At 42.1% G+C, this 27,808-nt stretch overlaps 1 protein-coding gene across 2 annotated transcripts; it reads left to right on the top strand.

The window, feature by feature from the left end:
- Positions 1-682: 682 nt before the first annotated feature.
- On the top strand, positions 683-27,808 carry homer1b (homer scaffold protein 1b). Of its 2 annotated transcripts, XM_049578446.1 has the most exons (9): positions 683-1,424; positions 8,079-8,235; positions 11,450-11,581; positions 14,479-14,571; positions 18,189-18,337; positions 26,720-26,876; positions 27,116-27,226; positions 27,312-27,392; positions 27,487-27,808. In XM_049578446.1, exons 1-9 carry the CDS (start codon positions 1,405-1,407, stop codon positions 27,676-27,678), a joined length of 1,092 nt encoding a protein of 363 aa, XP_049434403.1. In that variant the 5' UTR covers positions 683-1,404; the 3' UTR covers positions 27,679-27,808. The 2 variants fall into 2 exon arrangements, with proteins under 2 accessions (XP_049434403.1, XP_049434402.1); XM_049578445.1 differs by lacking the exon at positions 683-1,424 and having other exon boundaries at positions 7,674-8,235.

The following is a 27,808-nucleotide window of genomic DNA, read 5'->3' as shown; positions in this document are numbered from 1 at the left end:
AAGAGCTATCCCCTCCCATGCCAGAAGTTCAGAATTAGATGTGACCCCAGATGACCCTTTTAGGACTTTATTAAGATTAATTAGGCTAAAAAAAACATAAAACAGCTCACAGAGACCAAGACAAGAGAATATGAAGGATATAAAAGAATGATAAGAAAGAGAACAAGGTGTACAGTTGATAAATTATTATGTAAGTGTGCATAAGTCATTTTAAATCAAACAGATGTGCAGGCCGCTATGACAATTGATTAATTGACACTGGGTTCTTTATTCGATTGTTTTTTAGATAAATTATGTTTCATTAAAGTGAGAAGCGACCTGATCACTGGACATAATCGTCCAATAATAATACTGCTGCGTGTAGATTCAGAAAACTCAGGGAGGGGACAATACCACAGCCTTGCACTAACATTTTCTTTTCAGCATTTCGGCGAGTACGCCACTTCCCCAATAAACTTCTTATAAAACAATAAAGCATGAAATGGCATCAGTCCCTTGAGCACCGAGTGACGTCACTGCGGAGGACGGTGTCGTGACGTAGGCAGTTCAAATGCTGACAGTGATCTGAGTGGGAGGGAAGCGGATGCATCAGCCAGATGTGGAGCGGTTTTTGGGGGGTGGGGTGCGCACAGGGGTCTGTGGATAGGCTCAGATCAATAAAGCTACAGCGGAGACACTGCAGGATGATTTTTTAATCTATGCAAATGAGTGATAACATACCAGCAGTGATCAGGAGAGCATGTGAATCCGTGGAAAAAAGGCATTAATGATGATGCATGTGTAGTCAGAAATCGGCTTTATTATAGAGATGCACTGTGGGCTTTATACGGAGTGTGTGGAATAGCTGTAGTCTGGGCGGGAGAGTGGGGGTGTAGCCTGTGAGCCTATGGTAATGAGACACAGAGGGAGAGAGAGGGAGGGAGAGAGAGAGAGACGCGGGTGGACAGTGTGATGCTGTGCGTTATCTAGAGGCTAAATGAGGGTTGTCTTTCCCAGTCCAGGCAGCAGGGCTTCTCCACCCTTCCAGCGAGGATCTCTAATTTACACGACACCAGCAGGGCGCCTGTCGGATCTCCATTGGACTCTGCGCTGAATCTCCCACAGCGGTGCTGCTGCTTCTGCTGCTCCATCATCACCAAACCCTCACCGCCAAAGCAGGAGAAGCAGCTCTGATTTGCGTGCCATGTGCAGAACGACATGTATGTGTGATTTCACGCGGTGACACGAGCGGACGGGAATGGACCAGTTGTCATCAAATTCCTGCAGACGCACCGACGGTGATACATTGAAGGCTGTCGTGTAGAGAGAGAAGACCTTCATACGCAGCAGCAGCCAGTCCGAGAGATACGTGTGTTTTTTTTTTATTGGCAGTGAGGAGGAATCGTTCATCAGGGTTCGGCTTCCATGTCAACCTTAACAATGGGGTAAGTGTGATTATTATCCCACAGGGTGACAGCTTCCTTTCCCTCCTATCTGTATTCATATCAGCTGCGGCTGCTTCACAGGGGATGAACTTCCTTTCCATGGAAACCACATCCACGCATAACGCAATAATGACCCGGGTGTATGCGTGAAAATATATGTCCATGTCTTACATGACGTTTGATAAACTTGACGGTGGATGGATGGATAGCTCAGGTAGGCTGTCTGACATGTGTGGGTGAGTGTGATCTTCTGATGGCCTTGATGTGCTGCACACTGAAGCAACACATTTTGAGACACATAAAAAAGCAAGTTATTTTTCTCCCTTGAATATGCTCTGTTTGGTGAAATAGGAATATGCTTCAGGCCCTACATGCTGGCACACAGATGCTGATGCAGAAGTGGCCCCATCATCAAACTTTTAGGATCAGAATAGTGGGTTAATCTGCTGATGACTCCCAGTGTGTAAGGATTTTGGGTGCTCTCCCCAACATGAAGCAAGGCTTTAATTCCCTATTATTGCACTAGAACAATGAGACAATGAATACAGATGCTGTTTTTTCTAGCCTCTCTGCTCCGCTGTTTACTCCCCACCTACATTATAGACAGTTATGTAATTCTAAAATAAGGCAACAGCATTTCTTCTCTGATATTCTCAGATGTGCTGTACATCTTGTCCAGTGAAGGTTTGGGAGCTGTGTAATGTCAGAAGCAGGGGAATGTCAGTAGCTACAATGCTGCACAAGGCTCCAGTGACAGTAAGTGGCTTCCTGTCTCTATGGCAGCACAGTGGCCGCTACCTTACACATCCTCAACAACAGGCACCCATCAGTGAAATAAGCGCCTAGTGCGCAGCGCTGCTCATTTGCATGTCCCCTAACCCTGAGCTCAGTGGTCCATTTCCCCCCACCAAGCCTGTCGTTCATTAACAGCTGTCTCCTGCAGTTCATTGTGATTAATTGCACAGCAGGAGGTTAACAATATGGCACAGGCATGGTGCGATTTCAAGGCATCAGCCAAAACTCCTGCATTAACTATTTACAATACACTGGAGTCTTCCCAGGCACCCACTCTGCCCTCCTACAGCGTGGGCAGCACATCATTCAGCAGTCTCCCACTCAGCTTCAGCTCTCCACTGGGCTCTGCCATACTGGTGACTAAGTTACTGTTATGCAACTGACTCAATGACTCAATTGATCCACAATGGAATAAATTGTAAACTGTGATTCAAAGCACTCTGCTGCATACATACCCAGCGTGCATTTAAGTCTGAACTTGTGCAGGTGTGGATGAGATGGAAGCGTACATAGGTGCAGATCTGTTGTCTGGCGGCCTGTCTAGCACTAATGGCACAGACAGATAGAGTCATATTTCACTTCCGGCCTCGTGGCTGAATACCAAGCCACTTACAGCTCTAATGGTAATGGCACAGAGGAGAACATTAATGCTGGACAAGAACTGAAGATGCCTATCAACACTCTCTCTGGTGCGCTCTCACTTCCTTGGGCAAATACAATTAATGCACAGACGGACTCAGTTTTTCTCCATGTCTTTGTCAGTGCTTGTTTGTGTGGGTGTGTGAGGGAGAGAGACAGTGTGAGTGTGTGTTCACAGGCACATCTCAGGTCATCCAAGCCGCTTCCAGTGGGTAGAGCAACGGGGAGCTCTCTCATTAATGACCGCTCTCTACCTTAAATAAGATCTACTTGCCTGCAAGCCCTGCTCTGTTGAATTAATGAAAAACTCCAGAAACAAGGGCAACTTCTGGAAGGAGGCAGCGCAGAGGTGCAGGTGTTGAAGGGAAAGTGAGATCTCCTGAGATGGACCGTTTCATTATGCTTCTGTTTCACTGTCAGTGTTTGCAGAAAGAAGGGCAGCTGCATAGTTAAAGGGGACACACTGAAGTAGAAAATAAAATGCAGCCTTTTGTGGTATAAAATGATGTGTGTGTGTGTGTGTGTGTGTGTGTATGTGTGTGTCTATAAGCTGTTTTGTTACACACTGTGACTCGAAGACTGAGTGTTCACATCTGTGCATCAAACCCCTGAAGCGCAAGAGGCGCTGTAGGCAGCACCTGTTGCTACTCCTGGAACTGCAGATGTGTGTGTGCGTGTGTGTGTGTGTGTGTGTGTGTGTGTGTGTGTGTGTGTGTGTGCGCATGTGTGTTCACTTGAAACGCCCTTTGGGCATTGCTACAGTGTTGTTTGTCAATCTGTACCTATGTTAACAGGTGTAGTGCTGAAATGTGTTTCATAGCTCAACATATTTTAAAGGGTTGGTTCACCCTGATTGCAAAAAAAAACCCAAACCCAAACAGTGGTATACAGGAACCTTCTGTTTCATATCACAGTTTACATCTTCTACACAATTTTTCAATTTTAAATGATGGTCCAAAAAACCCATAAACATCACAGTGAACACTTTTCATGTGACTATTTCTTTGGTAGGAAATTGTTTTAAATGGAAACTGTTCACATTTGGATTATCAAGACTAACAGAGACGTTTCTGTCAAAAGATGTCACTGGTGATATGTTTTTAGATGTATTTTTCATTCACCTCCATTGCACAGGCCTGGAGACAGAAAAATGTCAAAACCTGGGCAAATGAAATCAAAACTGTTATGGCAAGATGCCACTAAAGAGATGTAAGTCAGACAATATGTTACTGATCCTTTAATTCACAACATACCCCAGAGCAGCCAACCTGTCTCTCTATTAATCCACTGTAGTGGCACTCTTTTCTGTTTGCCAAAATTTACCACAGTTTACTCAGAGCCTGTGTTAAGTCAGTTAAATCATTTTTTGTAATTTTGAGCACTACACATATTGAGAAGCTGGTATCTATATTTTAGAAAATTTCTGTGAAAAATAAAATATTTCAAAATCCATTCATTCTTTTGGTCCTGCAACACAGACTGATTAACTCCACCAAAGAGCCATTGGCTATAACAAGAAGCATCTTAAAGGCAGCAACATGTTGCTACAACAACATTAGCATTAGCAACAACAATAATCCAATACTCAGTTTCCTACAACCAATGGGTTATCTTCAGGTCTGGAGACTGAAGCTATGTGGAAGTGCCTTATATATGCATTCTTTCTAATGGCCTGCAGGGGGCGACTCTACTGGTTGTAAAAAGACTTGATTTATTATCTCCGCCAAGGAGGTTATGTTTTCGCTGGTGTTGGTCTTTTTGTCTGTCTGTTTGTTTGTCTGCAAAATAACTCAAAAAGTTCTGAACGAATTTTGATGAAATTTTCAGGAAAGGTTGATAATGGGAAATAGATGATAAAATGATGATAAAATTTTGGTGGTGATCGGTTGAAGCGAAGTGGATAAAATAATAAAATGGCGGGAAATCTGAGCTCCTTGGCGGAGGTCTGCGCTCTCCGAGTGCTTTTCTAGTTACCTCAGTAAACATTTTTCTAGCGAGTTTATGGTCTCAATCACTAGTTTTACATCTTCTTCTTCAATACAGCACAGTGTTCATTCAGTCAATTATGGTCCTATTCAAAGTAAAATAGGTGATAAAGCAGGTTATGCCTTAAGACATGGTTATCTTGATTTATAAATCAGTACCATGGTGGTGTTACCCTCTACTCTCGCTCTCCCACAGCTCCGCCCTCTCATTAGGGTTGGGACGTGATAGAAATTTATCAGTACTGATTACATGATCTGTTTCTCTTATCGAGCTGATATTGTGTGGTCTGCCATATCGATTCCTGATGAATTGCTGGTTAAAGCTTAAATAGCGCTAACCTACATTTATTTCATATTGCACAACAAATAGCACCATCCGGCATCAGCTGGAACCTAAACTAAAAATGAACAAAAGGCTCCCCCTCCAAATATCGTCACTTCTGGCTCCAAAAAAACAAACCAAAAAAAACCCAAAAAAAAACAAAACAGATGGTGGTTACCAAAATGCCAATTTCGAGGCTTCAAAATCAAATGGGTCTACAAACCAATGGGTGATGTCACAGCAGCTACGTCCACTTCTTTAACACAGCTTGTGCCCAGAACACAGTATTTCAGATAAGAGAAAAAGATGTATAAAATGTATATGAATTATACTTTAACACAACATACGATAAATCTGCATATTGCTTTACTTGATATAGCTCTTACACCATCCATCATCATCAGTATCATCATCATCATCCTCCCACGGAAGTCAGTGAAACTTACTCATGTAGCTATTTGACACTTTCCCATGCTAATTGAGTTCCCGAGAGTTCGTATTTTACAGCCATAGTTAACGCAACTTCATACCACACTGTGTAGCATTTCAGAGCTTCCCACTTCCTTCATCGTCTTCTCAGCGCTCTATCTTCTCCTACATTCATCACCTCCTCCACATTCTTCTCATCCCTCCCTTCTTCTCTCACTTCATCACTCTCCCTCCCTCTGCCTTTCTGCCTGCCTTCTCTCTCCCTGTTTTAACATTCACGTTCCATCACCTGCCCTTGTGTCACGCAGTACACTCTGCATGCTAAACACCTCCTCCTCTTCCTCCTCTGTGTTCTTCCTTCCGCCTCCACACTTTATCCTTTACCACTCATTCGCATCCCACCGAAATTACCCCACTCACTTACCCGCTTACTCCCTTGCTTCCCTTTTCCTCTTCCTTCTCCTCTGACCATCTCATAGAGCAGCTTTTGTTTTGACATTTACACTCTTGTATGCGCTTCTTTCATGCACTGATGGAAGATAGACAGCATCTTAAGGCCTTCCCTGCTGCTTTCGTTGTGTCTCTGTTGCTAAATCTGTGTAGCAGTATGCAGCCTGCATGTTACTGCTTGAGTTCATGGCTAGAGTGCAAGAGGATCAACGCGTTCTGAACTGACCTCCATGCAATCCCATAACTGGTAACTCAGACAGCCTATTGGCTTAGACCAGCATTACTGCAGACAATAACATGTATGATGCACTCCAAGCCTTTTGTGTTATGGATACGCCTGCATTTGAGGATTGAAAATGTACATAGAAATTATTGTCAGATATATTTTGTGAGAAAGCAGAACTCAACTTGAATCGCATTCCATCATTTATTGTGCTGTCTTTTTAAAGTTTGGTTGTAGGAGTAAGTATTGCTTTTTTTTGACAACTGGTGGGTGTCATTTTGGAACAAAACTCTTTGGCTCAGGCGTTTGTGTAAAAAAAATCAAAGCACAAGAACGCTGATGTGTTTGGTACGAGCACAATCAAGCAACAAGAAGCACAGAATTTGCCACAGCTCCATCAAATTATGCAATGAAAAATGATGCCAGTTGCCAAGCGGCTATTGCGCGGATCATACGGACAGGCCGTGGCTGTGTGATGTGTGCTGGGAGAGAGTTGAAATGACTCACAGTTCCGCCACTTACACTGCTGTCGATGATTATGATAATTTGCACACAGCACTCCACAAGCAGCTTTGTGAAGCGGCATTAATCATCCCAGATTCACTCTCTGACTTCCTATACTCTCCACATTCCCCATCATTCTCTTTCTCTTCCTGTCTAACTTCCCTCTCTCTCCCTGTCTCCATGTTTTTCTTTCTTTCCCAGTCTTGGCTAATCACACACAGGAGGGGTGCTGCTGCTGAATTTTAATATTCATTTATACAGCAAGCCTTTGATGTCCCCCATCACCCCCTCAGTGCAGTGTAAGCACTTCTCTATCTCCTGCTCTGCCAGCACTGCCAGCCCAGAATATCTCCCTCTGCACCCTACGCTTTGAGTGTGTGTGTGTACTGACTGTAGATATTACCCAAGAAGCCCCAACAACGCTGGAATATATGAGGGCATGGTCAGAGCAAACCGAGGAGTGAGGGATAAATGGACAAAGGGTGACGGTAGTGCATGAGTGACGGGTGAATGGATGGTCAAAAAAACAAAGGTGCTTCTTATATAATCCCCAACATTTATAAGGGTGAATCCTCACTCTAGTTTGAGTGTCACACAGGGGTCAATAAGGAATTAAATCATCTTACACCAAGCCCGTCATGGAGTTTTGATCATCTACTGATCTAAGCTACACAGGCACAAATCCACGCACACACACTCAGATATAAATACAGATTTTAATTCCAACACTTCTGTCAAAGTGTGTGCATGTTTATATATGCACATGCATTACGTGTGTCTGTGTGGAAACTGCAGCTCTGTGGGGTGTGTCTTCGGTAGTTAACCGTGGCCTACTGTCTATATTTAGCCTTAAACCCTCTCCTTTCCCCTTCTATGCTCCCCTGTGTGACCCTCGCTCGGTGCTGCAGGCATTTCCATATCAGAGCAGGGAGAGACAGCGCTGGCTTACACAGATTGAAAGACAGAGAGAGTTTGTGTTGAATAGCTGCATGCATTTAGTGTATGAGTTCACAAGTAGGGAGATAATGTATGAGAGGAAGTGTAGGCTCAAGGTGTTTGCAGGGCCTCTGCCATAGTTTGACGGCTCAGTTAGCGTGTTATCCACAAGACAATGAATGTATGTAGTAGTCCTTTGACAGACTTTCTTTCTGTGGTGTAACTATGGAGGATGGCGAGCTGGTAATTCGGTTGCAAGGGCGATCTGACTCCCCCGTGGGCAACAGAAGTTGCGGGGCTGGCCGTGGGTTTGGTGAGACGTTGGTGTTGCGGCACAAAGAGGTTCACCACTTCTTCTTTGTCCCCTTCAGGGAGCAGCCCATCTACAGCACGAGGGCCCACGTCTTCCAGATTGACCCCAACACCAAGAAGAACTGGCTGCCCACCAGCAAGCATGCCGTCACTGTCTCCTACTTCTATGACAGTACGCGCAATGTCTACCGCATCATCAGCCTGGATGGCACCAAGGTGAGCAGTCTTTCACACTTTGTCAAACACAGATTTCGTCCTACCTCCCTTTCCTGTATCCATGGTGTTATTTATAATTTCCGCATGTTTATATAAAGATGTCAAACAGCCTTCCAGGGGATTTTAGTGGCACCGTGATCTACTGAGTGTTAATGATGTTAATGAGCTCCGCGCTGGAATCTAATGTGCAGACACATCTTAAAAGAGCTCAGCATTGCAGCCCGTCCCAGGACTGATGGCTCATGTTTCATCGTGTGTAAGCATGCAACTACTGTATTTATGTGTCTTATGTCTGAGATTACTCTTGTCAGAGATCTGGGAGGGTTATTTCTGTTGGGCAAGCTGTGCTCAAGGTAGAATTCTGTGAAAGCAGATGAGAGTTCTTTATAGCGACGGACCAGTCATATGCACATGCACGCTCCCCCTGCCAGTTATGCAGAGAGGAGGGGGGGGGAGTTAAATGAGAGAAACAGATGACAGATTGAGAAGAATGGGTGGTAGAAGAAATAACGAGAGCAGAAAAGACAGAAAAGTGTGAAGCCAGGTGATCGAGAAGATTGGACAAAACGTGAAGGACCAATGGGAGAAGAGCAAGGTCACAGAGTTTGCATTCAGTGATCACCAACTGTGTGTGTGAACCACTTCTGATGGTCAATTGAGCAACCATCTCATATCACACAGCGCTCAATAGACAGTTGATCGCTAAATTCAACTCTTGTGTAACACACACTCACTCACTGACTGCTCCCCCTCCCAGACTCATCATTATGTATTGATGCCAACCAGAATGCCAACCATTACACAACACTGCTAATTGATCAGCCATTAATTTGTTCTCCATTAGTGTTATTTAACAAGGGAGGGTGAATTATATAAGATCTAGAGGCAGTCTGCTATTTTAGCTCATGTTAATTTAAAGATATATTTCTTATTAGCCCAGAAGTCCCCTTATAAAGCCACTATGAAGTTCCTTCTTTATGCTGCCTTTCCAAATTTTACGCAGAACCAAACAAGGGCGGCATCATGCTGCTCCAGTGCTGGCATCGTGGAAGCAAAAGAGGCGCGACAAGCGTGACATGTAACACAACAGTGTTGGCCGCTAGTGTGACATATAACATATGCGCCGGCAGTGCTTTATAATCAATAACAATGGCATTAACATGGCAATAACCATAATTTCTGTCCCTGTTATGTGGCGGTTGATCTAGTCCTGTGTTCGGAGGGCAAGGAGCTCTTGAATATCATTGTTTTCTCAATTTGCAGATATTTTCAACCACTGTTTTTCTTTGAGTTAGCTGCTAACTGCTAACACACATAACACGTTGTCAAAAGTCACACCCGTCTAGTCCATGATCCTGTCCTGCCAGCTGTCCTTTTTACACAGATGTTATGTCGGCGCTGTTACTACCACCAGCACAAGCGAGACAATGATTCCACGACTGTACCTTTTATACAAAAATGATGAGGTGGCATAATAGCGTGAGGTTATGGCCTTGAAGAGGCAATGTAAAAGGGACTATTGTTTACAAATCAAATGAAAAGACAAAAACAAATGTAATGGTCCATCTCTTAATTCTTTCTGACTCTCACACCCTTTTGTGTTGCACTAAGCCAAGGCCTATTGGTTTCTACTAATAATAAACCAGTAAAAATGATATACTTTAATGATCAAAAAGGCTCATTAGTTTATAAAACAGCTGGGCACTGTCGTTTTTTGGAAACACTAGTCAAACAGGACTAAATTGTGCCATTGCTGGGAACTATTTCCGGCAGTGGATTTAGTGTATTTAAGGCAGCAGGTCTGTGTATGTGGCATTAACTCAAAATAATCTACACTGCCCAATTTGGGCCTAACGATGAACTTGGGTAGCCCAAATTATCTTTGTGAAGCAATCGAGTCATAACCATGTGTGTGCATGCTCATGTTTGTGTCTTACTAACAGTGGACCACTGAATCGGTGGCAGAAGCCTTTCAAAGTCATACTCAGCGGCCCTTTGTTAGCTTTCCAAGCATAGATTTTATTGTGCTGGTGGGTGTGAGCTTGTACTGCTGAGGACCGGAAACTATACACTGTTCTGTCAGGCTTCCCCTGTCTGTCACACGCACATACAAACACATAGACAGACAGTCAAATTTGTTCAGATGAAGTATAGAGCTGTAGCTTTGATCACTTTTTAAAAAAAATTAATTTATTAATTGATAAGTCACTTAATTTATGAAGTGTCAGAAATGTATATAAAAAATACCCAGAATTGCATAGAATAACATGAGAAGACATTATGATAATAGTAACAAGATGGAAATCACCAACACCACCTTCTTACACTGGTTAAAAGAAATTTTCAATAGTTTACAGACTCTTCCAAGAAATTTACAAAGGTGTGGGGGGCCTTTCTTTACTTATGCTGAAAAAATTATCATGAATTACCCAATTATCCCAGAATATGATCCCATTTCATCTGATCTACTCATTAATTGTATTTGTTTATTTGTATTCTGACTTGAAGGTTGAGATTTTAAAGTTTACTGTAATATGTTAAACATGACCAAGCTGACAGCTGGTGTTTTCCCCGTAGGTGCTATGTGCTGTATGTTGGGGTTTTTTCTACTGCACTGCTGTAACATGACACTGTCAGTCAGAAGCACTTTAATATTATTGTCAATTTGTGTGCAAAGAAAAACACCAAACGAAGGTAATAAAAAAAGACATTGTTCATCCAAAGATTTACAAATTTTCAATTGATCATTTATTAATTTACAATTGAATAAAAGAGAGAAAAGCAGCAACTCCTCATGTTGAGAAGCTGCGAATTTGATCATCAAAACTGACAACAATAAATTTCCTATTAATCAATTATCTGATTATTTGGCTAATCGTGTTGTGGTGCTACTGCAGTTCTGTTCAAAGAGTTTAAGAGACACACAATAGAGGCAATAATACTGGCAGTTACCAAAAGATAAAGTAGAGCTTTAAATGTGTAAATTGTGTTCCCCATAAAAACAATATAATGTTTAATAGATATTTTCATCTGTCGTCCTGATTTGTGTTTTGTGAATAACCTTCATTCAGGCGTACAAAAAAGCTCGTACTTGGGTTTAAATTCTCTTTGCTGTTTCCTCTGACCCTCTCTCTCCTGTACACGCACGCATTAAATACACTGCAGTAATAAAGTTAATTTAATATGTATTAAGTGGGTTGCCTCTGTCCTGCAGGCAATAATCAACAGCACCATCAGTCCCAACATGACGTTCACAAAGACCTCACAGAAGTTTGGCCAGTGGGCGGACAGTCGAGCCAACACCGTCTACGGCCTGGGATTCTCCACTGAGCATCATCTAGCCAAGGTACCACCTCCATCCACCCACTCCCACACGCGCACACACACACACACACACACACACACACACACACACACACACACACACACACACACAATATACCTACTATAAACCTCCCCCAGTCCCCAGGAGAGGATGGCATTTTTAACTTTCTTTTTTACTCTAGTTGCTATAGATTCTTTCAAACTGTACAATCTGCTTGACAGTGAGCCCTAATGAGGCTTTTTTTCCCAGTGTGTGTCTTTGTGTTTATGAAAGTTACGTATATGTGTGTGTGTGTGTGTGTGTGTTTGTGCGCGCCTGTGTGTGTGAGAGAGAGAAGGTGGTGGTTTCTCTCCTCTGCAGTATGATTAAGCTCCGTCGTGAACTGGGGAGGCTCACAGCTCCCCACTGTCAGAACAACACTTACCCACACACACTCACACTCACACTCACACACATTACAACCAAACTGAGCAGTATGAACATGTCCTCTGATGTCCTGAAGACATTTCTTGTTTCATACAAGATAGTGTGTGTTGTCTTGAGACCTGAAGGTTGTGAGGTCAGATGATTTCTCCTTTTTCCCCAGTCATTTCCTCCTTTGTACATTTATGTTTCATACAGTAAGTGTATAAGGCTGGAAAAAAATTCTCAACTCAAAGATGGAGTGGTTACTGCTTCAGAGTTTAAAGGGGCATTCCACCAATTTTACATTTTGGTTTACTTCGGTTTAGTTTAGTTTACTCTAGGACGGTTGATCGATTAGTTGTTTTTCTATAAAATATCAGAAAATGGTGAAAAATGTCAATCAGTGTTTCCCAAAGCCTGAAATGATGTCCTCAAATGTCTCGATTTGTCCCAGAACCCAGAAAATATTCACATTTAGGAAGCTGGAATCTGAAGATTTGGACTTTTTCTCCCTGAAAAATTGTTCAAACTCATTATTCAATTATCAAAATTACAATTAATTGAATCATTGCAGCTCTTGTTTATTCCTCATGAGAAGTACTGTATGGCCCATGAAAACAGTTGTCTAATTTTCTCTGTGGCTCTGGAGGGAGCTCGTTTAAGTGTAACAGAATAACGCTGATGATGTCACCAGGGTCATCTCAGGTTGACTTGGTTTTGGAGCAAATTGAGTCAAATTAGGGACCTAAAATCAGGATGTCTTCTACTGCGTCCATTTAGAACATTTCTTTGTTGAAAATCTGTTTCTCACAAGGCCCCAAACTTACTCACTGAATTGTCTTGTTGTGTTGTTATACTGTACATACTACATACTCTAGTTTGTTCTCATGTCTCTCCTGCAAATCTTAATGAGACTTTAGCCCCTTTTCCACTGCACAAAAAACGAACACCTACAATCAGCAGTGATGGAAATACAACAGCCAGGTGGACGTGCTAATTTTTGCCCCTTTTAAGAGCGAGATGAAATGACACGCCATCACAAAATACCATCCACCCAAGCAGCATTCAAACATTTTTCCAAATTAGTTGGCCCTGAGTTTGAAATGGAAACTGAATAACCAACAAATACAAAAATGAAGCAACCACCATAACAGTTTCACTGGCCTCCATGCTGCTTTCTACTGTTTACTGACCTGTTTTTCAGCCTGTCAGTGACACTGAACATGACCCTAGTAAAAAAAAAAAACAACAACAGAGAGGCATGCTCATCTGCTGCAGAGTTCTTGTCCACCGGTAATAGGAAAGGAGTCTATGGCCTATTTTTAATAGGTTTGTCCATGTTTAAAAACCCACATATACATGCTAATTTGGGCGTAAAAGGGATATTTGTAAATAAATAAAGCTCACAGTAACATATAAAGTTAAATTGTATTTTAAATTCTGTTCAGTAGTTCAGTATGAAGTTTACAGAACAAAACACAGTAAAAAAAATTTTTAAAAAAAGTCCCCCATTTTCCCACCTTCCTGGCAAATGTAGGGCATCTTCAGTTTAACTGATTCACAGCAGTAATTACGCTGTGAGCAGGAACTGTGTCTGAGGCATATCAATATGCAGTTTTCACACCTACCAGCCAATTAGAAGTATTTTCTGTGGTCTAAAGTTGAAATAATCAGATTCACCTCTCAGATAACTGCAGCGCCAACACTCCGGAAACACTTACAGTGAGAACTCCTGCATTTAGATCACCGAATCAGAACTATTATATTGCACTGAAGTGAAATGATATTGAGTTACTCATTGCAACTCCACTAATGGCAGACACAAGACCGGCTCAAGCGGAGTAGTCAATTTGATTTGCTCTCCACTCGGCCCTCTGCAGTACTGTATATCCTAAATTACTCTGTAACACTGTGGGAGAAGTATTAGTGATGAACCACGCCCTAAAGGGACATTGGGAGATATATGTATGAGCCAGGGTGTTTATATTTGTTCAAAGCCCCTCAGCTGAGCTCACCTTACACTTTAGGCTGCTTGCTGGATGTATCTTTGCTTTCGACTAAAATAACCCCAGAGATCAACTTCAGCCACTGACAGCTTCTGATTAAAGCACAAAGTCAGCGAGGAAAACACAATAGCACAGTCTACTTTGTTCTCTGTATGTGTGTGTATCTCTGTGAGTGTGTGTGTGTGTGTGTGTGTGTGTGTGTGTGTATGTCTGTGATAGAGAGGTTACAAACAGTGACCTAGTTAGCTCATGTTTCTGCTGAGGCATTATGGGAAAGGGCCTTCTTTTCTAAGTTCAACTGTGGGTCGTTATTGGCAACAGCTTCCCCCTATCCTTCCCCTGGCTTCACGGCTGACCTATTACACACTGATCTGTGTGTGTGTGTGTGTGTGTGTGTGTGTGTGTGTGTGTGTGTGTGCGCGCGCACACATATGGCTTTACTGAACAGATTAAAGCACATTATTTTATGAATTACAGTCCATACTGATGGCTGTCTTCTGTGTCCAGTTTGCAGAGAAGTTTGCGGAGTATAAAGAAGCAGCACGGCTCGCTAAAGAGAAGAGTCAAGAGAAGATGGAGATGGCCACGTCTCCTTCTCAGGTACGATCAGTACGCACTATAATAACCCCCCCAGTTCCTGACATTTTGTCAACCTACTCATGACCTCCTGTCATGGGCATCTTGTGTATAATGAACAGCTGGTGAACAGGTCAACCAGAGAATGATTTCCCTTTGGTGTTATTTAGTTTTATTAATTATCAGATGGGGCATAGAGGCAAAGTCAAGAATAAACAGATTTTTGTACCTATTTTCTATCAGATGCTTTCTTAAGTAGAAAATGTTGTGAATATGTTGACGCCAGTAGGGGAAGAAGTATTTAGATCCTTTACTTAAGTAAAAGTACCACCACATAAATGTCAAAATTGAAGCGTGAAAATAGGTCTCATCCAGACACTGCTTTTTTCTGAGGGTTCACAAGCCAAAAAGGTCAGAAATCGGATTATAGATGAACTCTGAAGCCAAAAAATAACCAGTACTTGTATCTGTCAAATAAATAGCAAGGAAAAGTGTCTAAAAACTGTACTTAAGTGCAGTACTCCAAAATGTGCTCAGTTACTTTCCACTGCTATATGAGTACATGCTACCTTTTCGCACATTTTCGGAGCATGTTCAATAGCTTTTGGGTCTAGCACTTGGCTCATAAAGAAGGCTTCCACTGTTGAAGTGCCTTTTCCAATATGATATACACCAATATGGTATATTTCCCATGTGTGTACCCACCCTATACATTAAATAAAAAAGCAAAGCTGTCTGAGGATTCACCGTTAATTGGAGAGCATAATTAGCCTGTATGTTAGGTATTTGTTTGTGTGGGGTATCTAATAATAGAGTGTTTTAGGGCATGTGTAACTGCATCTTAGAGAAAATTAGCTTGTTTCAGAGGAGCATCCCCTGAGAAATCTGTTCTTTAATCTAAAGGCTGTTAACAGGCTTCATGTCCTCGTCTGTTCATTACGAAGGCTCGGGGAGCAGCCCCCCGCTGTACTGCGGTCTATTACTTGTACTATTAATGCTGAGGCCCACATGGCCTAAAATGCTACAGTACCGTGTGCTTCCCATGGGAGGATGTTTTTTAATGAAGCCAAGTGGACAGCTTCGCTCTCATCAGGCGTTGAAGGCTACGTGTGCGCTGGCCACCAACACACTGTAGAGGTGAAACTGGAGGGATTGCTGTTACAGTGAAAGGCTGCAGCCTTCCTGCTACGAGCCTGCAGTGCTGTACTCTGCCTTGCTCCTGAAAGTCACTGTTTCACCCACATGCCTGCTGGTTTCTTTCTAACCTCCAGATCCTCTCTTTTCTCTCCGCTAAATAAACTAAATAACACAAGGAGGGATTTTGCCGCTAAACAAAATGAGAAAACACAGAGGTAAATGCTATATGCTGGTCCCAGTAGGCCAGACCCCAGTGGAGGAGCATCACGAGCAGATATTAAATGGTATACTAATGAATGTGGAGCACAAAATGTAACGCCAGCCATAATCTTCCTCTTATCTCTCACTTCCTTCTTGTCCATTAGAGACATACAGGCAGTGTCATTGTGCTCCTGTATTGTGCCCAGGCCCCTGAGTCCTAATAGCTTTGTTTTATGTACGAGCAGCAGCTAAATGATTTGTCTCTCGTATAATTCTGTGGTTGTATGGGATATAAAGATAAGCATTAATCTGTAATCCTGCAATTTCCCAGTGCTATAGTAAGCTATTTAATGGCCTATAGGCATGCGGAGCTGCTCGCTAAGATGCTCACATTTTTACCACCACAGCAAGAGAGACAGCACCACCTCCACCCTAAAAATGCACTAACACACTTCTGTCACTTCTCATCTCAACTCCCTATAGACCTTTTTAAATTTGACAACATAAATGTTCTACATCGGTCCAAGTGTGTTTCCTGTTGTAATGTTTGTTAACAGGACAGGACAAGGAATCTTTAAAAGCAGGAAAGGTCATGACGACAGTGACAGCGTGTCGCCCTCCACTGTATAAAAACTAAAGTTAGAGTGCATGGCATCTGTGTCATGTCGTTTATCCCCTGTGTGTGAGCGCCCAGTTTGCTACATTCTACAAGCTCTCTGAGCTCATTCAGTCTAATAAATATGTGAATAAACATCTGTTAAATGCAGCTATCGTATGAACACAAGCAAAGTAGCTGTCACGAACATATCTTTATCTTTAGTCTTTGTGGTAATTTTAGCTGCTAGCGAGAGATTGTTGCTATGCAGCAACTCATTCAGCATTTCAGCTTCCTTCCTTCAGAGCAGAGAATACTGCTTATTGTTTCAGGATTTTGAAACCAAACTTTATATTGGCCTGCATATGGATTTGTTGATAATTCAAATTTGGCTGGATGGTTAGTGACACATTTTTCTGTGGCTTGACAAATGGAGTAATAAATAAAGCATAGTATTTTTGCTTTACCTGGACTTTAATTGTTTAAGTCATTCATCAAGGACCTTCTGTGGTTCCTGCTTCTCAAATATCTTTTAATCTTTTAATCATTGTAAATGAATCATCTTTGAGTTTTGACATTTGAAGACGTCACCTTGGGCTCTGCTGCTGAAATTTTAGAGGCTGAAAATGAATCAATTAATTGTGACAATAAATAAATAAACAAAAATAAAAAATAATCAGTAATGAAAATAGTTAATAACAGTAATAATTATAATGCATTTTATTTATAGGCACCTTTCAGAGCACTCAAGGACACCTTACGAGACACAGTTAAACAAACATAATAAGTAGCAATGTATCCATAGATCATAAAATCAAATAATTCTTTAATATACAATAAAAATTAATAAAATGACTAGACAAAATCATTATTAAGGGTGGAGTGGAGTTTGGAGTGGTCTAGTCAGGAATGACGATCTGATGGAGGTGGGGTGGAGACTTGTGATTTGACACCACCAGTGACTGCATATAAAGATGTAAATCGTGTCTCCACTTCCCTCCACTGTACAAAAATGAAGCCAAAATATCCCAGATATAGCCGCCGACATCTTGTGCTAGTGACATCATTTGGAGCCAGAGTCTGCGCAGTAGCGATATTAGTGGTATTAAGTTCCCACCCAGCACCATCGATTGGCACTCAGCTGTCAATCAAAACGCCAAGCCCCTATTTTGTACCCTTTTTGATGTGTAGTCTAATTTTTTTGGTTTTGGCCTTGTCCCACCCGCTAACATCGAGGGGAGACTTTATGACCTATACTGCAGCCAGCCACCAGGGGGCGATCAAGATGTTTCGGCTTCACTTCTGAGGAGCTGTCATATCAGGCTACACAGTCTATGGTTGCAGCTCTATAGTGGTGCTCTGTGTTTGCTCATGCTAACAATACCCAGTTCTTCTCTATTTAATCTAAACAAATCACTGTTTCTGTTTTTGCTAATGCTAGACGCACCATTTCCTGTATGCCTGAGGCTGTGTCTCTGGAAAAAGCAACCAGACACTATTAAGAACTAAAAATACAGCAGACATAAAAGCTTTTGTGACCTCACTATAGGTTGAATCACTACTTTTAAATTATTTACAGTTATAGGGTAATGAGTTCACAATTGTTTCATGCCTTCTCTAATCATCATTAAAATAATACAATCGTGTTTGATTGATTTTTTTATGTCTAATTGGCAGTAACAGCTGAACAACTTTGTGTCACATGCAGGAGTCTCCAGGAGGTGAGCTCTCGTCGCCTTTGACCCCGGTGACTCCCCCCATGGAAAACATCAATGGCACAGATGACATCTGTGACACGACTCCCAACTCAGACAGCCGTCCAGAGCCGTCGCAGAACGCACTGGCCTTCGCACACAGGTAAACCCCACAATGTGATGTGTTTACTACAGTAGGGATGTGACAGTCTGACCGTATACACTTACGGTCACAGTCACATTTCACATAGATTACACACAAACAGTACTGAACTGAACAAACATATAAATGCAATTCTTTTGTTTTTAATCCCATTTTTCATGACTTGAAATAAAACGATCTTATGCTTTTTCTATGCACACAAATGCTCAGTTCTCTCAATTTTTGTTTCCAAATTTGTTTGAATCTGTGTTAATGAGCACTTGCCTCCATAATCCATCCACCTGACAGATGGCGCATATAAAAATGCTGATTAAACAACATTATTACTACACAGTTGTGTCTTTAGATGATCAGAATGAAAGGCCACCCTAAAATCTGAAGTTTTATCACACAACATCACGCAACAGTGTCCCACATTTTGAGGGAGCGTGTCATTGGCATGCTGACTGCAGGAATGTTCACCAGAGCTGATGCCCGTAAAGTGAGTGTTCATTTCAGTAACATAAGACATCTCCAATGTCCGGTGGCGTGAAGTAGTTATGATGGGCCCCAGTGCACGCTATCCTGCACATATTGTCTCGTCACATGATCAGACACTTGACATTGGATAACATCACACACTTACAAACATACAAACATACATACTACCCAGCAATCATCATTTCATATCTGTGCATAACAAAAAATACCAAAGAAAATATGAAAACATTAATTTAGTTAACAGTTTTAATTGTTGATTAATAGTTATGGAATACGCATAATTTTGTCATAGATGCTATTGACTATTGTACAAAAATAATCATGACGGAGATGGGTTTGCCTTTTTTAAGAGCAGATACAGCAAATGGCACTGTTTTAATTTAATGAGGGTTCTTCGTTGAACACAGGAATATTTATATATTATAAATATATTCATTCATTCATTCATCTTCTAACCGCTTCATCCTCTTGAGGGTCGCGGGGGGGCTGCTAACCACCCCACCACCGTGCCACCCTATAAATATATTATTATTCAATATTTTTAATCACTCATAAGGGCCCATTCTCCACCCAACACATTGCTGGAGGGCCCACTCTCTCCCTCATGGGCCTCTATGCAACTGCACTGCCCTGAATTTGGCAGTACATCCAACCGGTCTAGTGAGCCAGCCCAGGACCTCCACAGCTGGCTTTATCACCTGCAAGATGATCTGAGACCAGCCACTGAGATGGTTCCTGAAAGTTGGTGTTGAAATGCTTTGCTTGTGCAAACAAAATTTTTCTTTCGCTGTTCGGATGGATGGTCTCAGATGAACAGACGGAGGCCCTGGGCTGGTGTGGTTACACATGGTCTGTGACGGTTGAATGAACTGCCATATTCACAGGAACGACACTGGAGACAGTTTATGGCAGGGAAATATACAGAAAACTTTGTGTGCATAGAAAAAATATCAGATCTTTTATTTGAACCCATGAAAAATGGGAGCAAAAACAAAAGTATTGTGTTTATGTTTTTGTTCAATGTTAAAAAGATTATTATGATTTTTTTTTTCTGTTCTGTTTGTCAGAGGCACAGAAGTATACACCTCTCTTCCTCTTTGTCTTCCTTTCCGTCTGCGTGCAGCTATATGTGTTGCATGTCAGCATTGTAGTGAACTCCCTCTATTCACCGCTGCTCTCTCGTGTCTTTCCTCTCTAGGGAGCAGTATAAGACTTGTCGGGTCTGCTCTTTCTGATAGGGATGTCAGTACACGTCCTGACTACAGCGACATCATAACTACGCAAAACAAAACAAATGTTCAGGCACAAACTTTCCCGAAATCTAAGAGCCTGATTGCAGGTCAGCAACAGGGAGGGTCGTCTTTACAAAACCTGGTGCACTGCCTGTTTACTAACTGCTAACCACTGAGGTAAAACAGCCATCACTCCAGTCAGGAGGAATATTGGTAAAATGAATTACATCAGTGACGTTCTTACTTGCACGTTGTCACTTCACATGGACCAGCAAAAGATGTCGAGTGTTTCTCAGGAATGAGGAATCATTCAAGTTATTATTCTGTCCAATCTGAGCATGCAAAACACATATATTTATATATTCATCTGTTTTCCTACTGCAATGCAATAATATCTTTTCAAATGAAATCTTTTGACTTTTATGTTGTTTGATGCATTTCGGGGTATGTGACGGTGTCACCTCTGTGCATGCAGCACTACTACTGTTACTGTGTATACATTCCTGCTGTTTCTGTGTCCTGTTTGCAGACTGAATATTGGAATTCATATCTTTTGTGATTGTCAAACTGGTAGATTGTGTAAGATAAAGGGGTCAAAGTTCCATGTAAATATTTTTGATTTGTATGATGGCTCTCTGAGGAGGTGTGGCTGCGAGGTTCATCAGCAAAAAGGTGTCGATGAAGCGTTTATGTAAGACTTATATAACATACTGTGGGTAGTGGGAGGCAGAGAAAGAGCAAGACAGACAGACGCAGAGAGAGAGAGAGAGAGAGAGAGAGAGAGAGAGAGAGAGAAAGTGTGTGTGTGTCAGAAGCTGAGAGAGCGACAGAGAGGTGCATTGTATAAAGTCTGTGCATGAGTCACTGATACCTAAACATCCACCAGCAACTGCTCACACACTCACTACAACTAATAAACTGAACAGGAGGGCATGGACAATGAGTTTAAATCATTTCAGTGAGTGTTTTATTTTCACCTCAGGAGAGGAAATGTCGCTGTTATCTACTGTCACCTGTTAGTCGACTGTACACACAGGTCTTTTCATTTGTAAAACCTCTGTAATCTTGTGCCGCTCATTTCATTATTTCTCTGGCTGCGACTCTTATTAATTAAAGATATCAATCAATCGCTTAATGTATTATCATTCTTTTTTTGCTTGTGTCTGAGAGGAGGCTTGAAACATTCTTTTTTGATATTTAAAGATCATGTAGAGGTGTTTTTCATTAGTGTGTTCAAGTCTGTAAAGCTGTGACAAGCTCAAGTGCAAATGCTTAGAAATCCCAACCGCTACATCATGAACTCTGCGAGGCTGCACAGATCTGAGTGTGCAGTGAGAGCAGAATGTAGAGAGGACACCCACTGCCTGCTGCAGCCTTGCTGCCGATGTGTCTATTAATGCTGCATGCGTGGGAGACCGGGTCGACTCTCAGCATTCACGGTGGCAAGCATGGACGTAACAAGCAAACCTTGGTCTCGCATTCTCTCAGAGGCATATGCAGAGAGGGTAGATGCTAGGACCGTCCAAATCTTCCACCACATAACCCTCTCCTTTTCTATCCACATTCTCTATGATTCATACTTCTTCAGTTTAATATCCTCCGTGTGCATCATCTCACATGTCTATCGCTTTTTACAGTAGCTGCTCCATGTGCCTCAAACTGCAGTTAAAATCTATCTTCGTTCAATTTGTGTAACAGTGTAAACGCTTATAGCTGATTTAACAACCATAAGGAAAGATTCAAAAAGTTTATAGTGGGGCTGCTTAATTTTTTAAATCATCATTGCAATGTCAACATGCAACTCTCTAAAACAGACAGACAAGGTGATTAAAAGTGGTAAAAACACCGACTAAAACAGTTTCACGTTAAAAAATCATTGTTTTTCCAATGCTCTTGTTGCTGAGGGGCTGCTAACTACGGTGGCCGATGCATAAACACGAGTGGCCCTATCTGAGCCAGTGGTTGGTTTGTCTGTTCTGGGCTACTGCAGAAACATGCCAGTGCAACACGGCGACCTCCATAAATGAGTACCTGCTGCCTATGTAGATAAAAATGAGTCAATCCAAGGTAACGAAAACACGATTCTTATTTTCAGGTGATTATACACCAAAGAAAACATTCTTATTATATTATATTCAGTTTCTGCCAGTACATCCCCCTAAATCCACACACTGGACCTTTAAAATGTAACTATCATCCTCTTTATTATTGGTGCCTTTTGTGTTCGGTTCACTGTTCAATTTCCTCAATAAAAGCATACTGGAAATAATTAAATTTTAGTTATTTAAATTCAACAAGCAATGTGTTGTATTTTAGCAGTACACTGAAAGCAGCAGAAAGGCAGAACAGAGTACACTTCAATATCTTTATTTAACCCAAGTAATATTGTTATCACAATTTTAAACACTGTTATCGCTAGTCATGGGACGATATGAAAATTTCATGTCACAAAAATAATTGCAGTTAACAATATTATCCCGATAATCATCAAAGTGCGTTTAAAAAAAAAAAAAACTCTTAAAATGGCACTAAAACATTCTGGCATTGATTTCTTCTTCTTCTCCTTCTTATTTATCCCACACATTTAGATTTATCTTACCTACATTTATCTCTTTTGGTAAGAAACACATTTTTTCATTGCATTGCAGAGTGATTTTTAGTGAGCATCTTTTTTAGTGAAAAAGCCATGCTTTTCAACAATTTGAATTTGGCATTATATCTTTTGATATGAAGTATGCCAATGATAAGATCAAGATTGAGATCTTTTTCATTTCTTGAGGTTGGTGCATATGGAGCCTCTTTTTGTACAGTCTCTCGTATTGTTGGTGGTGTTGGACACAATATTCAGAATTATCCCTACGATGGAAATTCACCATAATGAATGTACTGTAAGTGTTTTAAATCATGTTCATCCCATCCCTAGCAATCACATATCTCCTATCTTCCTCATGTTGTGTATTACTTCATGAGAAACACACCTGCTCACACAGGTGTCTCTTTGCACCAGACCTCTATGATGGTCTCAGTTTGCCTCTCTTCCATGTGTCCACAATTAGATGGTGATGACTTATCTCCATTACATGCACACCACGCTGCTGCTGAGCGGGGCTGTGTGGGCAGATTTGTGTGGGCGCATGGGGCAGAGGAAGAGAGGGGAGGATGAGATGCGGGCTGAGAGAGGGTTTTTTATATCGCAGGCTGTAGGCGTGTTTGGCAGGTCTGCAGTGGAGTCGTTTTGAATGGTGTTCTGAATATTGGAAGACCTTTTGGTGGGACTGCCTTGGCTGTGTGTGAATGGTCTTGTAGTGCCGGAGGATGTAGGCGTCTGTCGGTGGGATTGTGGTAGGCTCGTATGAACTGAGACAGTGCCGATGTCATACGTCAGGGTGCCACGAGTGCCTCCATTCCTCCAGTGCTGCCATGGCAACTGCTCTGGTTCCTTGCTTCTTGAAGTGCTCTGTGAGGAGGAAGAACCTACCTGACAACGCAGTCAGGACACGGCAGACACACGAGAGGGCTGTAACAAAAGACCTTCAGTGTCATACAGGTGTATGTGTTTTGTGTTTGGCAGGTTTATTGAGCCAGGGAGGAGAATAATACTTAACATTGTGAAGTAGTAAAACACAAAACAGAGTGCTGATGTTTTATTCAAGAGTTGTGGTGTACTGGCAGTGTGTACAGGTTATGTTCAAACCAAAAAAACACAAAACACAAAAAAACCAGGAAAAAAAAATCTGAATTCCATTTTAAAAAATGAAAATAAATAAATGTTATACTTATTAAAACAAAATAAAATGCAACGAAAAAAGTAGCCTGACACCTCAAAAAATCTGGTCCTGTGCTGCCTCTCATCATGACACATTGTTTAAGTTGGCAGAATATTGTTCACATGAAACTGATGAAAACAGATTAAAATAAATTCTCTAACACTGATGCAATCTTCAGATACAGAATTTTACAGTCTGGGTTTTTTTTTTTGTTTTTTTTTTTACAATTTTTAATAAATGTATTCAAAAACTGCAAAAAGTCCCTCAAATTCAAGGTGATACAAACAGGAGATAATTCCCTCTTCAGTTTAACATCACAGTTTACTCTTACAAAACAAAATTACATAATGACCAGCAACTTACCATTAGCTCATAAAACATCCATATAACATCTTTACAGTCAGCAGTTCATTGACACAGCAGCAGCTAACTTACCTTCCGTGTGTCTCACACACCTTCAGCTCTGCTCTGCTGTCCTCAGCCAGAATCGTGTCCAGGTGCCCCCCTGAAACCTTTTAGCCAGACTCACTTAATGAAGACGAACTCCAGTGTCAAAACATCTCGCGCTCTTTTCTCTCCCTCCATCGCTCTCCCTTGCTCTCTCCGTCTGTCTCCATCTTCACATCTTGACGTCTTGCCTGCTCTCCCGCTCTCCGGAGCTGGTGTGTGGGGTTTATACATTGGCGGGGCTTGTGTGCCTTGGTGACAGCATCGCTGTGTGTATGTATGTGTGTGTATGTGTGTCTGTGTGAGTGGTTGTGTGTCAGTTAATATGTGCATGTGTAGGATGAAGTGTCGTCTCCCTCCCATGCGTCACACAGGCAGACACACTTGCGCTCACACAGGGGGCGGCTGTTGTGTAAGAACTGAAGGCGCCGTGGGAGTCCTGCGTGAATTAGATCTGGGTTTTCTCTCTTTTACACTCCACGGAGTGGGTGTTATGGCATAGTGGAGTACTGCTGCAGTGTGAGCATACAGTATATATGTGTTTGTGTGTGTGTCAGTGAGGGGGAGGAACAAAACTGAAAACAACATTGTTATGGGTCATACACAGACCCTCATCACTCCTTGAGCGAGCTAAGCTTCCTTTTGTGTTTTTCCGTGCGTGTGTTTCCACCGCTGTGAGGAATTACTGTGAAGTATGTGGGAGTAGGAGCTCCTTTTCAAAGGTACTTGACTCGATGTCGGTACTCGACAACGTTTAGGTCTCTCAAACATTCTCCCGCCTAAATCAGACATTATGTGAGAGACAGGGAGTGGGCATTATGTAAATCTTAAATGAATGCCTGCAGTGCTCATATGTAACAGGGGAGATGCACAGCGGAAGCATTTTCCCTCCAGAAAGTTGAGTTTAAACATTTATATGATATAACACTTCAACCCTGAACTGCTGACTACTTAAACCTATCCAGGTATTTTATTTCTACCTGCCTTTTTCTCCCACACCAGCCTCTCCATCACGCAGTTCAATCACATTCAGTTTGCTTCTTCCTGATCTCTCATCTCATCTTCTCTTCTGTGAGTAGCTGGACCAGATTAGGCTCCAGCCAGTCTGAGGATATAATCTCAGATTACAACTCATGTGGCAGACAGCTGCTTTCACAGCTACAGGCCAGGAAGAGCAGACCTCTAAACTGAGTGCCCGCTGCAGCCTTTGTCAGTTTTCAGTGCATGCGCAAAGATGGATGGAGGGATGCAAGTGTGGGTTTTTGAATGGGTCACAGGGGCCCAAGAGGTTGTGGGGGCCTTGGCATCACCTGCAAAATATCAATTGAAAAGACACATAAAAGAAGCAAATCGGCCACAAGAGACAAGAGACACATTAAGGGACGCAAAATGACAAATAAACATGCAAAATGACCACAAAGACACTGAAAACATCCAGGAAAGAGACTCAAAATAACCACAAAGCAACACAAAGCTAAAATTCAAAATGACAAATACGTAGATGCAAAATGGTGACAAAGAGATGCAAAATGACCATATGAAACTCAAAGGACAACTAAGAGACTCAAAACGACTACGAAGACACTTAAAACAATGACAAAGGAACTTAAAATGACCACAGCGACTCAAAGCAATCATTAAGAGATTCAAAACAGTGAAAAAGAGGCTCAAAACAACCACAGAGAACTTTTAAACAACAATGAGGAGACACAAAATGATCACGAGACTAAAAATGACCACAAAGACATTCAAAACGATGACAAAGAGATGCAAAGAAACTACAAAGAGACTCAAAATGACGACAAAATGACTTAAAACAACATCAAATAGACTTAAAGCAATAACAAAGAGACTAAAAATGACCGCTCTGAGCCTCAAAATTACATCAAAGAGATGTAAAATGACCACAAAGACTTAAAATGATGACAAATAGATTCAAAATGATGACTAAGAGATGCAAATTAACTACAAAGAGACTCAAAAAGACCATAAAGTGACTAAAGACGATTGTGGACAGCCTTGAAATAATAACAAAGAGATGCAAAATGACGACAGAGAATCAAAACAACCACGTTGAGCCTCAAAATCAAGACAAAGAGATGTAAAATGACCACGAAGACTCAAAATGATGACCAAGAGTCTCAAAGCAACTGTGAAATGTCTTGAAGCGACAACAAAGAGACGCAAAACAACTAGAAAGAGACTTATATAGATGGAGTGTCTCGATCCTATGAAGGAGGGGTGAGGGGGTCGTTTGACATGTCTCACACTCCATGGATGGATGTATGGTTCTGATGTGTGGTGAAAAAACTAAACCGTCAGATTCACCAATTGGTTTTGCAGTTTTCTGATCTAGACGTCACACTCTTACATCTATAGCATGCTAACATGAGCACCTATAGACTTATGTTGCTGCTGTGGTAAACTGACGGTATGAACGTCCCTGTGTTCTGCAGCCCCGCCATGACAAAACACTGGGAGGCTGAGCTGGAAGCGCTAAAGGGGAACAATGCCAAGCTAACGGCAGCTCTGCTGGAGTCCACAGCCAACGTCAAACAGTGGAAACAACAACTGGCTGCCTACCAGGAGGAGGCCGAGAGACTACACAAACGGGTGAGGCATGGGGCACAGGAACGCTTGCTCGTTTTCATGTGTGATTAATTAAAGTAAATCAAATAGTGGGGGAACATTCGGAGGGGATGGTGTGAAGTCAGGATGAGAGGATGGGAGACACAGCAGAGGAGAGATGATTGCTGGCATGAGGGAGAGTAAAGAAGAGGTAGGCTGGACATGAAAGATCATGATTCTGTTGTGCCCATCTCTGTCTGTTGATCTCCATGTTGTCCTTTTAGGTGACCGAGCTCGAGTGCCAGAGCAACCAGACCCCAGTGATCAAATCCCAGAAGACTGAACTAAACCAAACCATAGAGGAACTGGAGAACACGCTAAGGGATAAAGAAGAGGTGTGTGTGCATGTGTGTATGATAGGGGGAAGCCCACCTGGCATTTGTAAGGGACAGCATTTCAATGTGTTTTTATGTCCTCCAGGAAATGGAGAAGTTGAAAGAGGAATTGGAAAACATGAATGACCTGATGGAGCAGAAAGACACTCTTACCCAGAAACTTGAGGTGAGTGTTACAAAAGGCACGTCAGCACGTCCTCTGTCATTATTTGCCTCCTAATGACACAAACCTGCCAATATTACTGTGTGTCGTCCTGCAGGAGACGGAGCTGCGCAGTCGGGTGCTGGAGGAGCAGCTAGCGGGGGCCGAGCAGCGGCTGGAGGAGAACCAGGAGGAGCAGGAGAATTTCAGAAAGAGCCTGCGGACGCTGCTGGAGCTGCTGGACGGCAAAATCTTTGAGCTGACGGAGCTCAGAGACACCTTGGCTCGGCTCATAGAGGAGGCCAGCTAGAGACGGAGCTGCCTAATCTTCACAGACAGAGCCATATGATAATTTACACCCCCAGCTCACCCACACCCATTCTACCCACCTTCCTCCCACACACCACACACACACACACACACACACACACACACACACA

Source organism: Epinephelus fuscoguttatus, linkage group LG6 (assembly GCF_011397635.1).
Source record: "Epinephelus fuscoguttatus linkage group LG6, E.fuscoguttatus.final_Chr_v1".
Lineage (NCBI taxonomy): Eukaryota > Metazoa > Chordata > Actinopteri > Perciformes > Serranidae > Epinephelus > Epinephelus fuscoguttatus.
The sequence above is the reverse complement of the archived record's forward strand: the minus strand, read 5'-3'. Positions and strand labels throughout refer to the sequence as shown.